Source organism: Giraffa tippelskirchi, chromosome 1 (assembly GCF_054371585.1).
Source record: "Giraffa tippelskirchi isolate mGirTip1 chromosome 1, T2T-mGirTip1v1.2.pri, whole genome shotgun sequence".
Classification (NCBI taxonomy): Eukaryota; Metazoa; Chordata; class Mammalia; order Artiodactyla; family Giraffidae; genus Giraffa; species Giraffa tippelskirchi.
This window is the reverse complement of record NC_137275.1, coordinates 119,484,648-119,499,993: the sequence shown is the minus strand read 5'-3', so window position 1 is coordinate 119,499,993 and position 15,346 is coordinate 119,484,648. Positions and strand designations below refer to the sequence as shown.

The 15,346-nt window shown below is 41.2% G+C and overlaps 1 protein-coding gene across 15 annotated transcripts in view; it reads right to left on the bottom strand.

Annotated features, from left to right (window-relative positions):
• The window catches only part of SEC24D (SEC24 homolog D, COPII component), a 120,265-nt gene that overhangs the window by 69,006 nt on the left and 35,913 nt on the right, over positions 1–15,346 (bottom strand). For all 15 annotated transcript variants that reach the window (XM_081493360.1, XM_081493395.1, XM_081493351.1 and 12 more), the window contains one exon: positions 7,521–7,648. In XM_081493360.1, the coding sequence (XP_081349486.1) occupies positions 7,521–7,648 (128 nt within the window). The remainder of the gene's footprint in view (positions 1–7,520; positions 7,649–15,346) is intronic.

The following is a 15,346-nucleotide window of genomic DNA, read 5'->3' as shown; positions in this document are numbered from 1 at the left end:
TGAAGAAAGCTGAGCGCCGAAGAATTGATGCTTTTGAACTGTGGTGTTGGAGAAGACTCTTGAGAGTCCCTTGGACTGCAAGGAGATCCAACCAGTCCATCCTAAAGGAGATCAGTCCTGGGTGTTCTTTGGAAGGACTGATGTTGAAGCTGAAACTCCAATACTTTGGCCACCTCATGAGAAGAGTTGACTCATTGGAAAAGACTCTAATGCTGGGAAGGGTTGGAGGCAGGAGGAGAAGGGGACAACAGAGGATGAGATGGCTGGATGGCATCACTGACTCAATGGACATGGGTTTGGGTAGACTTACGGAGTTGGTGATGAACAGGGCGGCCTGGCGTGCTGCGATTCATGGGGTCGCAAAGAGTCGGACACGACTGAGCGACTGAACTGACTGAACTGAATAACAGTACAAACTTCCTTATCCATTAAGTCATACTCAGTTCAGTTCAGGTCAGTCACTCAGTCGTGTTCAACTCTTTGCAACCCCATGGACTGCAGCACACTAGGCTTTCCTGTCCATCACCAACTCCCAGAGCCTACTCAAACTCATGTCCACCACGTCAGTGATGCCATCCAACCAGTTAATCCTCTTCATCCCCTTCTCCTCCTGCCTTCAATCTTTCCCAGCATCAGGGTCTTTTCCAATGAATCGGTTCTTTGCATCAGGTAGCCAAAGTATTAGAGTTTCAGTTTCAGCATCAGTCCTTCCAATGAATATTCAGGACTGATCTCCTTTAGGATGGACTGGTTGGATCTCCATGTAGCCCAAGGGACTCTCAAGAGTCTTCTCCAACACCACAGTTCAAAAGCATCAATTCTGCGGTGCTCAGCTTTCTTTATAGTCCAACTCTCACATCCATACGTGACTACTGGAAAAACCATAGCTTTGACTAGATGGACCTTTGTTGGCAAAGTAATGTCTCTGCTTTTTAATAAGCTGTCTAGGTTGGTCATAGCTTTTCTTCCAAGGAGTAAGTGTCTTTTAATTTCATGGCTGCAGTCACCATCTGCAGTGATTTTGGAGTCTCCAAAAATACAGTCTCTCACTGTTTCAATTGTTTCCCCATCTATTTGCCATGAAGTGATGGCACCAGATGCCATGATCTTAGTTTTCTGAATGGTGAGTTTTATGCCAACTTTTTCACTCTCCTCCTTCACCTTCATCAAGAGGCTCTTTCATTCTTCTTCACTTTCTGCCATAAGGGTAGTGTCATCTGCATATCTGAGGTTACTGATATTTCTCCCGGCAATCTTGATTCCAGCTTGTGCTTCCTGCAGTCCAGCGTTTCTCATGATGTACTCTGCATATAAGTTAAATAAGCAGGGTGGCAATATACAGCCTTGACGTACTCCTTTTCCTATTTGGAACCAGTCTGTTGTTTCATGTCCAGTTCTAATTGTTGCTTCTTGACCTGCATACAGATTTCTCAGGAGGCAGGTCAGGTGGTCTGGTATTCCCAGCTCTCGAAGAATTTTCCACAGTTTGTAGTGATCCACACAAAGGTCTTGATGTAGTTAATAAAGCAGAAATAGATATTTTTCTGGAACTCTCTTGCTTTTTCGATCATCCAACGGATGTTGGCAATTTGATCTCTGGTTCCTCTGCCTTTTCTCAATCCGGCTTGAACAACTGGAAGTTCACGGTTCACGTACTGTTGAAGCCTGGCTTGGAGAATTTTGAGCATTCCTTTGCTAGTGTGTGAGATGAGTGCAACTGTGCAGTAGTTTGAGCATTCTTTGGCATTGCCTTCCTTTGGGATTGGAATGAAAACTGACCCATTCCAGTCCTGTGGCCACTGCTGAGGTTTCCAAATTTGCTGGCATATTGAGTGAAGCACTTTCACAACATTAAGTCATAACTAAGGTACAATTTTCCTGAACCTGAACTCCAAAGAATAATTCCCACTTTTTCACACTGTACAAAAATTAATTATGTCCCAGATTTCCTACCTGTTTTAAACAAGAATAACTGGTCTTGTTTTTCTCTGTGTCCCTAAAGTCCAGCTAAGTTCCTATAGAGTTAATAGTTGATTATAAATAAAGTGAAGTTTCAAGTCTTGGATAAAAAAATTATCTGATTAAACTAAATCAATAAGAAAGGAAAATTACTTTGACTATTATATCCATTTCTAATCTAAGAAAATTACACAGATATTCCTGAATCTATTCCCAAATGGAATAAAAGCTTCTGCTGTTTTATAGGTGAAATTATTTAATTTCATGTATAATTAGATGATATACGTACTTGTTCAAAATGTAAAATTTCCTATTTTAAAGAAAATGAATAACTAAGTATAATTTTTGCCAGAAATCTACCATTTCTACATTAGTTCTTAAAATACAACATCAAAAATAAATTCACAGGTTACTAAGCAAAATAGCCTACAAGATAACTGATTACTTTTGCTGAATAAATACCTCATATTTAATTATATTAAATATAGTAATGGGTTTTACTTAAAACAAATACCAAAAAAGTTAAAATTTATGGTAAGGAGCATGAAATACTAAACAAAGATGACACAGATATGCGCTTGGAAATAGCATACATCTCCAAAGCAAATGCTCACGGGGAACATTGTCGGGTAGTAACTACTTGGGTTAGGTTTATTTTTATAGTCCGTTGCTAACACAATGACATGCTTTAAAGGTTCTGTCAAACAACAGAACTGACTTAAAAAAAAAAAGCTATATTAAATAAATCCTTGTGATAGATGCCAAATCAGGGTATATTGAAGAATATCTTTTTTTAAATTGCAGCAAGAGTGGCAATATTAGATAAGGAATAAAATCCTAAACTTTTCCTATAACTAAAAATAAGCAGGTCATTTCTTCTAGAGGAAAAGAAATTAGGATGGTGTTCAGAAGAAGGATAACAGTATTCATGCAATCCATTTTCCTTCAAGAAACAAACTTTAAAACTTATTTCCTTGATTACAGGTTATAAATATAAAACATCAGGAACTCGCTGGTGGTCCAGTGGCTAAGACTCCATGCTCCCAATCCAGGGGGTCCAGGTTCAATCCCCAGTCAGGGAACTAGATCCCACATGCCACAACTAAGATCTGGTGCAGTCAAATAAATAAATATGTTTGAAAAATCAGCATACCCCTTATTTTCTATTATTAACTATAACTGTTTAGCTTTGGGCTTCTGACATGAACTAAATAAATGATAGTGCCATTTATGGATATGTGGAAGAATTAACAGGTTTAGGGTGCAGAGAGCAGAAATTCACTTTTGAACATGTTAAGTTTGAGGGTTCTAAGAGGTACCCAAGGAGAGATTCTAAAAGGCATTTGGGTATGTGAAGGCGGGGCTACAGATGTAGCAATGAATGAAGGAGAGCAATAGTATAGTGACTTAGAGTTAAGGTCCTGGCTTCTGACCACAGGCTTGAAATCCCAGCTCTGCTACTTAGTAGCCACTGGTCTTCGGTAACATTTGTTAGCTACTGATCTTAAGAGATATCTAACTCTGTGCCTCAGTTTCCTTATATCAAAAATGGAAAAATAAGTAGGCTGATGTGAGAATTAACTAAATGAACATATATTAAAAAATTTCTAACTGTGCTCACTAAGTGCTTTATAAGTTATGACTATTATCATTCTCATCAGTAACTGTTACAGATGATACTTAGTCTTTGGGGAGATACAGAGTATAAGAGAAAAAAGGGGAGACCCCGAGCTATTTTCAAATATCTTTTGATACTGATTTTTAATGTAACTCCACAGTGATAAGAGAACAGACTCTGCATGATTTCAATACCTTTAGACCATGAAATTTTTGCACTTGTTTTATGTCCCTGGATATACTCCAGTGTCTCCCATTTATCCTACTGCTGTGTGAAAATTGTATAAATATTAATTATGTTGAATTGGTTCATGGTGCTTTTCAGGTCTACTATATCTTTCTACTTTTCTGTATATTCACTCTATTAATTTTTGAGAGTTTGATATTGAAACTCCAACTAAAAATCTTAATTTATCTACTTAAAAGAATAATTTCAATATATAGTGGAACTATATGTAACCTTGTTCTGTATTTTCCAAGTCTCCTATAAATGCGTTATCATATTTTCATACTTTAAAAAATAAAAAAGGAAGAGAAAAAAAAAAGACGAAACCCCAAACTCAAGCCTTAATGAGCCCCAGTATTAGAAGTCAGGATGATAACAAAAGGAACTAAAATGTTCCCTCCCTGTGAGGCCGGAAAAGATACAGCAGGAGGGTGTCACGGAAACCGCAAGAGGGAGGCTCCCTAAGGCCTAAGTCCTCGGTGATCCAGACTTTCATCCAGCCGGTGGAGGGGTGGAGGGGTGATAGTATGCTATACCATCATTTATATATTTAGTTTTTAAAGGACGGATATTGATATGCTGATATATGCATATTTACTTCTAGAAGGAATCACAAAGAATGAGTAAAAATTGTCAGGGTAGGGCGGAGGGGTAGGAAGGAACCTTTTTCACTGTATATCATTTTCATCTTTTGAATGTTTACATTTTACCTATTTAAAAGTAATTGATTCATTAAAAAGCAAAAAATACTACATATTGTTATGGACACATGTATATGAAGTCAAATACATAAAATCCACATGTATAGGAAGGATACACACCAAATTCATTAGTGTTTGTGCCTAGAGTGGGAGGGAAGAGGAGATATCCTATGAAGCTTGAATTCTTAGAAAATTATCTTAAGCAAATACGATAAAACATTAACATTTGTTAATGATGGTGCATGTACACTGCTGTATTATTCACTAACACTTTAAATTTTGTTCAAGGATCAAGATTAAAATTTAAGAAATCTCTCTCACAGATACTACTACACAGCAGTCAGAACTGCTAAAATTAAAAAGACGACAATACCAAAGGTTGGAGAGAATGCAGAGCAACTGGAACTTTGATACTGTGTTGAAAAGACTACAAAATCATATAACCACTTTGGAAAATGGTCTGGCAGTTTCTTATAAACCTAGATAAACATGTATCCCCATCAGCCAGCAATCTACTCACAGGTATTAATCCAAGAGAAATGAATACGTGTCCAAAGAAACACTTGTACTAGAATATTTATAGAAGCCACTTTATTCACAAAAGCCAAAAAGCAGAAATAGCCAGATGTCCATCACTAAACGAGAAGATAAATTGCGAGAAGATAAATTGATGGGGCTTCCTAGGTGGCATAGTGGTAAAGAATTCACCTGCAATGCAGGAGACTAGGGAGATGTGGGTTTGATCCCTGGGTCAGGAAAATCCCCTGGAGAAGGAAATGGCAATCTACTCCAGTATTCTTGCCTGGGAAATCCCATGGACAGAGGAGCCTGGTGGCTACAGTCCATGGGGTCACAAAGAGTTGGACATGACTGAGCAACTAACACTTCCACTTCCACTTAGGAGCATTATATTAAATTTCTGGGACCATCACAGAAGACACCATCCTTAAAATAAGCAAATACTGAATGTACTTCTCAATTTACAACTATGAGACCATAACTGCATGTAAGACCGGCTTCCGGGAACAACCCAGTGCCTCTTCTATGCCCAACTCTAACCCAGTTCACTGTGCTCTCAGAAGAGATGGTGGCATTCTGCTGCACCCATAAAAAGACTGAGCGGACATCTCAAAAGGGATGGAAGCCACTCTGCACGTGGACACTGTCTCTCTACTCTTTCTTCCTTCTCTGAGGGGTCATATAGCAGCCCTACCCCTTCGCAGGTCACTTTACCCCCCCGTCCCAGCTGGTGTGACAACCCAAGAAACAGTACAGGTTTGTTCTCTCTTAGAGAGGCTCTACTTCTCGCTCAGGTGCTACTAGGTAAGCATCAGGTCAGCGATCTCACAGGATCAGAGCCAAGGTCAGGTTTAACTTGGGAAAAGCATCTATGCTTCAGCTTTTAGAGGGCAAAAGGAATCCAGAGCTCAGCCTAATTTACTGGACCACTGCAAGCAGGTTACAGTCAAAGCTCCAGTCCAAGTAAGGCTTTCCTTCAGCTCCCACCTGACCAGCTTTGCTACAAGACCTTGTGTCTGTCTCCATGTGCACGTGGGCATCCACCACTCAGGGGCAACAAAAGCAGGAATGGCAGCTACATAGAGTGGATGTCCTAATCCCAGGACCCACTAACAGCATCCTCATATCAGAGATCTTAACTATATACCACTTATCTTTGTCGCCACTTAACTATAAACTCGGGGCTTCCCAGGTGGCTCAGTAGTAAAGAAACCACCTGCCAGTGCAGGAGACATGGGTTCGATCCCTGGGTCAGGAAGATCCCCTGGAGGAGGAAATGGCAACCCACTCCAGTATTCTTGTCTAGAACACTCCATGAGAGGAGCCTGGTGGGCTACAGGTAGCAAAGAGTCAGACATGACTGAAGCAACCGAGCATAGCATACAGCATAGCAACTATAAATTGGGTACACCTTTCTCAGCTGAAAGATACAGATTGATCTACCTCATGCTTTCTAATCCTGCTGAGTTTAGACAGGGGTTTATGAGCATCTTGGCCCAGTGATTAGTAAAGCTGATGTAGGACCTCATGCTGCATTATCTTCCTTTTACCAGAGCACCTAGATGCTGCAGTACTGAGCGAGGGCATAAAGACCTCCCGAGAGGTTTGGGTGTTTGTCATTTTCTGACAGTCCATATCTCCTGTATATGTGCATTGCTGTTGCTGTTGTTGAGTCACCAGCTGTGTCCGACTCTTTGCAATCCCATGGACTGAGCATGCCAGGCTTCTCTGTCCCTCACCATCTCCCAAAGTTTGCCCAAGTTCATGTCCATTGCATCAGTGATGCCATCAGACCATCTCATTCTCTGACACCTTCTTCTCCTTCTGTCCTCAATCTTTCCCAGCATCAGGGACTTTTCCAATGACAGAAACCAGGGGCTTCCCTGGTAGCTCAGCTGGTAAAGAATCTGCCTGCAACACAGGAGACCTGGGTTTGACCCCTGGTTTAGGAAGATCCCCTGGAGAAGGGAACAGCTGGCTACCCACTCCAGTATTCTTCCTTGGAGAATTCCATGGACGGAGGAGTCTGGCAGGCTACAGCCTATGTGCATTGTTACAACAGGCCAAAAAGTGACCTAGCCCATCTGTGTTTGGAATACAGGATGCCAAAAAAACACAGTTTATCAGATTTTTTTCTTTTTCTTCTTAAACTTACTTTTTAAAAATTGGAGTTTAGTTGCTTCATAATGTTGTGTTAGTTTCTGTGGCACAGCCAAGTGAGTCAGCTATATACATATATGTACATATACACACACATATACCCTTGTTTCGGGTTTTCTTCCCATTTAGGTCACCACAGAGCACCAAGCAGAATTCCCTGTGCTACATGGCCGGTTCTCATCAGCTATCAGATTTTGGTTTACTTAATGAATTGAATGACTACATGTTTTTCATGCTCCAGTTTTCTGTTTACGATACAGAAAAGTATACAGGAAAATAATGACAAAAGAGGAATTTTAGAGTTATTAAATTATTGAATTTCTATTTTCATCACTTACCTCATTTGAAGGGATCATGGCAAAGGGCTTGATGATGGCAGCTAACGGGATCTGAGCTTGCTTGGCCATATCTGACGTGCAGGGGAAACAGTACGTGGTGCAGCGGATGTACCGAGGACTGGCATTGCCTGGAATGTTCAATGATGCGGACTTAAAATCTGCCCTGTATATTTAAATATTTATAAAGGCACATCTAGGTAATGCACTGCCTTATTTGTAAAGCTTCATGATTTCTAAAAAATAAAAAGGAGCACTGTATAATTTTATGATCTATACTCTAGGCAGAGAAGGCAATGGCAACCCACTTCAGTACTCTTGCCTGGGAAATCCCATGGACGGAGGAGCCTGGTGGGCTACAGTCCATAGGGTCGCGAAGAGTCGGACACGACTGAGCAACTTCACTTTCACTTTTCTCTTTCATGCACTGGAGAAGGAAATGGCAACCCACTCCAATAATCTTGCCTGGAGAATCCCAGGGACTGGAGCCTGGTGGGCTGCCATCTATGGAGTCACACAGAGTCGGACACGACTGACATGACTTAGCAGCAGCAGCATACTCTAGGCACACTATAGTTTCTTGTAAAATAAGACACTAAATATTGCAAAAATGTAAAAGATTTTAAATTATTATTTTCTGTAAGCATGGTATTAATACAGCCGCTCACAGATTTGAGAGGTATTTAGATTCAATGAGAAAAGTAAAGCAAAGACACAAAACATAAGAATAAAATTTCCTCTTCATCCTCTATCAATACATCTGTTATGAGAAAGGTAAGCATTTGTATACCATTTCATATCAGCTACTTATACTGTGTCAAATACAATTCCGTTTGACCATGTTCTCCTCCTTAACTTGTAATTCAATTTAGAAATTAAAATTCTATTTATAATAGAAAAAATGTTTAAAAACACCTCAATCTATTTTTAAAATACACCAAGTTTCCTGACCAAAATATTTTTTTCATAGCATGCATGAGTATTAAAACAATAGATGGGGAAACAGTGGAAACAGTGGCTGACTTTATTTTTCTGGGCTCCAAAATCACTGAAGATTGTGATTGCAGCCATGAAATTAAAAGATGCTTATTCCTTGGGAGGAAAGTTATGACCAACCTAGACAGCATATTGAAAAGCAGAGACATTACTTTGCCAACAAACATCCGTCTAGTCAAGGCTATGGTTTTTCCAGTGGTCATGTGTGGATGTGAGAGTTGGACTATAAAGAAAGCTGAGCACAGAAGAATTGATGCTTTTGAACTGTGGTGTTGGAGAAGACTCTTGAGAGTCCCTTGGACTGCAAGGAGATCCAACAAGTCCATCCTAAAGGAGGTCAGTCCTGGGTGTTCATTGGAAGGACTGATGCTGAAGCTGAAATTCCAATACTTTGGCCACCTAATGCGAAGAGCTGACTCATTTGAAAAGACCTTGATGCTGGGAAAGATTGAGGGCAGGAGGAGAAGGGGATGACAGAGGATGAGATGGCTGGATGGTATCACCGACTCAATGGACATGGGTTTGGCTGGACTCCGGGAGTTGGTGATGGACAGGGAGGCCTGGCGTGCTGCGGTTCATGGGGTCGCAAAGAGTCAGACACGACTGAGCAACCGAGCTGAACTGATGGAAATGGTACTGATGAACTTATTTGCAGGGCAGGAATAGAGACAGAGAACAGACTTGTGGACACAGTGAGGGAAGGAGAGGATGGAGCAAATTTAGAGAGTAGCATTGAAATACATACATCACTATGTATAAAACAGATAGCTAGTGGAAAGTTGCCGTATAACACAGGGAGCTCAACCCAGTGCTCTGTGAAAACCTAGGGGGGTGGGAGGGGGGAGTGGGAGGAGGTTCAAGAGAGAGAGGATATATGTATACTTATGGCTGATACACACTGTTGTATGGCAGAAATCAACGCAGTATTGTAAAGCAATCATTCTCCAATTACAAATAAATTTAAAAAACCCAATATCCATGGCATGAATATTTTTAAATCACTAGAATAACTTATCTAAAATAAATTTAACAATTAAATCATAATATATTTTGGCAAAAGAACACAATTATCAAACAAGTATTTATTGATTGTCTACTAATTTTAGATACTGTCCTAGGTGCTTCCTTGTAGAGTTTATGTTCTTGCAGAGGACACGGACAATAATAGACCTAAAAAAACCCAATAAATTACACAGGAGCTTAGAAGATGACAAATGTTATGGAAAAAAAGCACCTCTGGTGGAGGGATACCACAGTGGGAAAACACTGCAATTTTAAATAGTGACAGAATTGGTCTTATTCAAAAGGCATCACTGGAGCAAAGACTGCAAAATGGGAAGGGATTTGCCCACAGGTGTCTGGGGACAGGGCGAGCCTGGGCTGGTAGAGGAACGTCAGGAGGCCTGTGAGGCTGGAATGAGGTACCTGGGAAGGAATTCAGAGACGTCACAGAGACCAAATCAGCTAGACGCAGGTGACTCTGAAGTTTTTGGCCTGTGGAATCAGAAGCATGAAGTTGCCATGAGCTGACCAGAGAAAGGCTCCGGGAAGGGAAAGGGTTTTTATGGAGCCCGTGGGTGAAAACCAGGAATCTGGCTCTGGGCATGTCCATCTTGGGAAATCTATTAAGTGACCAAGCAGTGACACTGAGTAAACAATCACACACAAGTCTTGGCGCTGGGATGAAAGCTGAGATGGAGAAACACATTTGGGAGTTCTTGGCATATAAACAGTATTCGAAGCCAGGAAACTAGAGTAAAACCACAAAGTGGCCAGAGAAGATCTGAGTGAGGACTGAGCCCTGAGTCCTCTGATGTAAAGAAGCCAGGAGAAAAGGAGAAACCAGAAGAAGGACCAAGAAGTGTAAAAACGTGGGAGTCTGGGTTTGCTGGAGGTGAAGAAAGTACATCGAGGAAGAGGCAGGACCGTGTGTGCAGGTGCTGAGGCCAGATCAGCATGACGGCTGGGTGGAGTGGAGCGGTGCTGCAGAGCTGGGAGAGAGGCTTTGGTGGGACAGTGGGGTGAGTTGAGGAGCAGGAGGAGGGGAGGGAGGCTGGGTACAGCGAGTGTACGAGAGAGAGGCAGGTGCTGAACTAGCAACAACCCTTTCAAGGTTTTTATTTTTTATTTTTTTAAAATAAATTTATTTATTTTAGTTGGGGGCTAATTACTTTACATTATTGTAGTGGCTTTGGCCATACATTGACATGAATCAGCCATGGGTTTACATGTGTTCCCCATCCTGAACCCCCCTCCCACCTCCCTCCCCATCCCATCCCTCTGGGTCATCCCATTGCCCCAGCCCTGAGCATTTGTCTCATGCATCGAACCTGGAATGGTGTTCTGTTTCACATATGATAACATACATGTTTCAGTGCTATGCTCTCAGAACGTCCCACCCTCACCTTCTCCCTCGGAGTCCATAAGACTGTTCTATGCATCTGTGTCTCTTATTCTGTCTCGCATATAGGGTTGTCGTTACCATCTTTCAAATTCCATATATATGCATTAGTATACTGTATTGGTGTTTTTCTTTCTGGCTTACTTCACTCTATATAATGGGCTCCAGTTTCATCCATCTCAATAGAACTGATTCAAATGTATTCTTTTTAATGGCTGAGTAATATTCCATTGTGTATATGTACCACAGCTTCCTTATCCATTCGTCTGTTGATATATTTACTTTAATTGGAGGGTAATTACTTTACAATACTGTGATGATTTCTGCCACACATCAATACGAGTTGGCCACAGGTATCCATGTGTCCCCCCCCACCTCCCTCCCCACCGTGGCCCCCCAGGTTGTCAGCACCAGCTTTGTGCGCCCTCCATCACACAGCAAACTCACACTGCTTCCCCATTTTACATGCGGTGATATATATGTTTAAACGCTATTCTCTCAAATCATCCCACCCTCTCCTTCTCCCACTGAGTCCAAAAGTCTGTTTTTTACATCTGTGTCTCCTTTGCTGCCCTGCACGGAGGAGCATCCAAGAGCAAAGAAAGGGGGGAGTTGGTAAAGGAAGTGGATCGAGAAAACATGTTTTAAGACAGGAGCAGGCTTTGTAAAGGATGGGAATCATTATGTAGAAAGAGAAATATTAACGATGTAAGGGGGGGAGACTTATGGTAGCAGTACACTTGAGTGGCTCACACACAGTAGGAGATTTCAACTGCAGCACATTTATGGCCAAGAGTAGGAAGGCAGAGCACAAGGACATATGATGAACAGGGGTTGATGTGACAGTGAGAATCCAGGGAAGTTCTCCTCTGATCATGTCCTTTTCTCAGAGAGGAGGAAGTAAGAGCCAGCTGAAAGAAAGGATGAGCAGTCACTCTGCCAGGTCTGCAACCTCCCATCCTTTCTTTGGCCTTCCTCTGGCCACGCTTCACTGCACAGGTGGGTCAGGAATGAAGGGAAGGCTGGACCTGAGAAGCTGACCTTCCTTTCATATTTAATCTATTATTTACACATTTTACATTTTGGGGGGACCAGACAGAAATCTGGATTTTTACATAAAAATTTTGATTTTTATATAATGGCAACTAATTCAAACAGAAATAAATTATTCTGTATAATAAATTAACATGTCTGTAGGCTGAATCCAGTTTGAGGGCCCCGCTGCAGAGAGTCTGATAAAGGGGAGAAATGTGGTACTAGCAACAAGGATAATAACAATCAATGCCAATGGATTAGGCATCATTCTAAGATTACTATATATAAATTCATTTTAGTCTCACAATTGCCTATGAAACTGATACCCTATGGTCCCATTTTACAGAGGAGTAAACTGAGACACTGGGAGGTTAAGTGACTTACCAAAGTCAAAGGGTTAGAAGTGGCAAAAATGGTATTAGAACCTACCACAGTCTCGCCTACATCCCAGACAAGTTGGGTCCAGGTCATTAAGCCGTAAATTTGGACAAGAGTTAAGAACAATCTTGTTTTCCCTTGGGCAATGATGGGACATTTTTCAGCAATGCATGTGTGTGTGTGTGCTCAGCTGTTTCCTGCTCTTTGTGACCCCGTGGTCTGCAACCTACCAGGTTCCTCTGTCCATAGGATTTCCCAGGCAAGAATACTGGAGTGGGTGGCCATTTCTTCCTCCAGGGGATTTTCCTAACCCAGGGATCCAACCTGCATCTCCTGTGATTCCTGCACTGGCAGGTGGATTCTTACCACTGAGCCACCCATATGATCAAATAAGTATCTGAAGAAAATTATTCAGAATGTACTAGACAGCTTCTGGGATCAGGAAGAAAGACCAGAGATAGGCAGAGTCCAAGTGAATACTAACATAGGGTAAAACAAGAGTTTTGACATCAGGAACAGAAAAAAAAGAAATATTAGGTAATAAATATAAACATGCTTGAACCCTTATTATTGTATATTTCATATAACTTAGATAAAACCTTCCTCCTCATCATCACACAATGTTACACATAGTAGGAAATAAGAATTTTTGAATATTTAAAGTGTATTTTAATTGTTTATTGTACTAAACTTTCACTAGTTAACATTTCCAATAATACGCTGAAATTGAGCATTTGTTATCTTTAAAAATCTTATTTTTTACAATGAAATATGCATATGAACACGTTCATGAAGGTGACTAAACAAACTTGTTACAAGAAGCTAATGCACACAAAGAATAAATTTTTAAAAAGCAATGAAGAATTTATTTCTTAAGCAGGTATACAAAAGTGGGGCATGAAAGGTCTGTCTATAGCAGATAATGTAGCAACCTTGGTAATTAAGATCCAAAATCCCTTGATATGCTTAATAAAGAAACTTATGGGATAAACTGACTAAAAAACATTCAGTAATTTATTCTTTCAACAAATATTTATGAAGCTAATCCCCAAGTTAGAGGCTTAGAGGCAGGAGAGAGAAGCCTCTGGCTTTAATGTCTGATAGAAGAGAATGATAATAAAGCAGATAATTGGGGGCTTCCCTGGTGACTCAGTGGTAAAGAACCCACCTGCCAATGCAGGAGACGTAGGTTCAATCCCTGATCCGGGAAGACCCCACATGTCACAGAGCAATGACGTTCGTGCGCCACAACTGTGCAGCCTGTTCTCTAGAGCCCAGGAACTGCGACTACCGAGCCCACCTGCCCGAGGGGCTGCACTCCACAACAAGGGTGGCCACTGCAACGCGCAGCCTGCGCACTGCAGCTGGAGGGGAGCCCCCACTCGCCACAGCCAGACAAAAGCCCACGCAGCAGTGAAGACCAACAAAGCCAACAATAAACAATAAAGTAAATAAAGCAGATAATTGCAACATGGCAGGTAAGAATCCCAGAAGAGCAAATCGATTACAAAGTGGCCCAAGGGAGGCAATGAGTTTTACACATGGGTCACAGGTGACTAAACAAGGGATGCACTGCTTGAACAGGATCTTGTGGGACAGGCAGAAGCACAGAATCAAGGGAGAAACTGAGTCTTAAATCAGATCCTGTGGCCAAAGGCAAAGAAGTGATATTCTTAAAGCAGGTGCGCCTCTTTATTGGCTTCTCCACTAGCCAGCTGTGTAGCCCTGGGTGAATTAGATAACCTACCAGGACCTTGGTGTGCTCACATCTGCAAAGTGAGAGAGCAGAGCAGATGAAGTCCAAGGTCCTTCAGTCTCTACATTTTACTTACATCTGTGAATTTCTGTGTGTCTGAGATCCATGGGCTTCATACTAAAAAGTCTACTAATGTCCAGAAATAAAACCATGCATCTAGGGTCAATTTACCTATGACAAAGGAGTCAAGAATATACAATGAAGAAAAGGCAGTCTCTTCAGTAAGTGGTGCTAGGGGAGTTCCCTGGTGGCTCAGTGGTAAAGAATCTGCCCGCCAATGCAGGAGACGCAGGTTCGATCCCTGGTCCGGGAAGATCCCACATGGCACCTCAGAGCAACTAAGCCTGTGTGCCACAACTGAGCCTGTGCTCTAGGGCCCGGGACTTGCAACTGCTGAAGCAAGCCTGTGCATCACAAGCAGAGAAGCACTGCAGTGACAAGCCCCCGGACCACAATAGAGGGCAGCCCGCCATCACAACTACAGAAAGAAACCTTGCAGCAGTGAAGACCCGGCAGAACCACAAGTAATTAATAAAAACTGTATTTGGAAAAAGTCGTGCTAGGGAAACTGGACAGCTACATGGAAAAGAATGAAATTAGAACATTCTCTAACACTAAACAGAAAAATAAACTCAAAAGGGATTAAAGAACTATTAATAAATGTAAGACTGAACACTAACTATAAAAGTCCTAGAGGAAAATATGGGCAGAATGCTCTTTGACCTAAATTGCAGCAATATTTTTTTGGATCTGTCTCCTAGAGTACTGGAAATAAAAACAAAAAGAAACAAATAGAACCTAATTAAACTTAAAAGTTTTTGTACAACAAAGGAAACCAAAAACAAAACAAAAAGACAACCTACAGAAGGAGAGAAAATATTTGCAGATAGTGCATATAGTGCAACCAACAGGGATTAATCTCCAAAATATACAAACCGCTCATACAGCTCAATATCACAAAAACAAACAACCTAATCAAAATATGGGCAGAAGATCTAAACAGACATTTCTCCAAAGACAGACAGGTGGCTAAAAGCCCACATGAAAAGATGCTCAACATCACTAATTATTAGAGAAATGCACACCAAAACTATAATGGGGTGTCACCTCACACCAGTCAGAAAGGCCATATTAAAAAGTCTACAAATAATAAATGCTAAAGAAGGTATGGAGAAAAGGGAACCCTCTACTCTGTTGGTGGGAATATAATTGGTACAGTCATGATGGAGAATAGTATGAAGATTCCTTTAAAAACTAAAACTA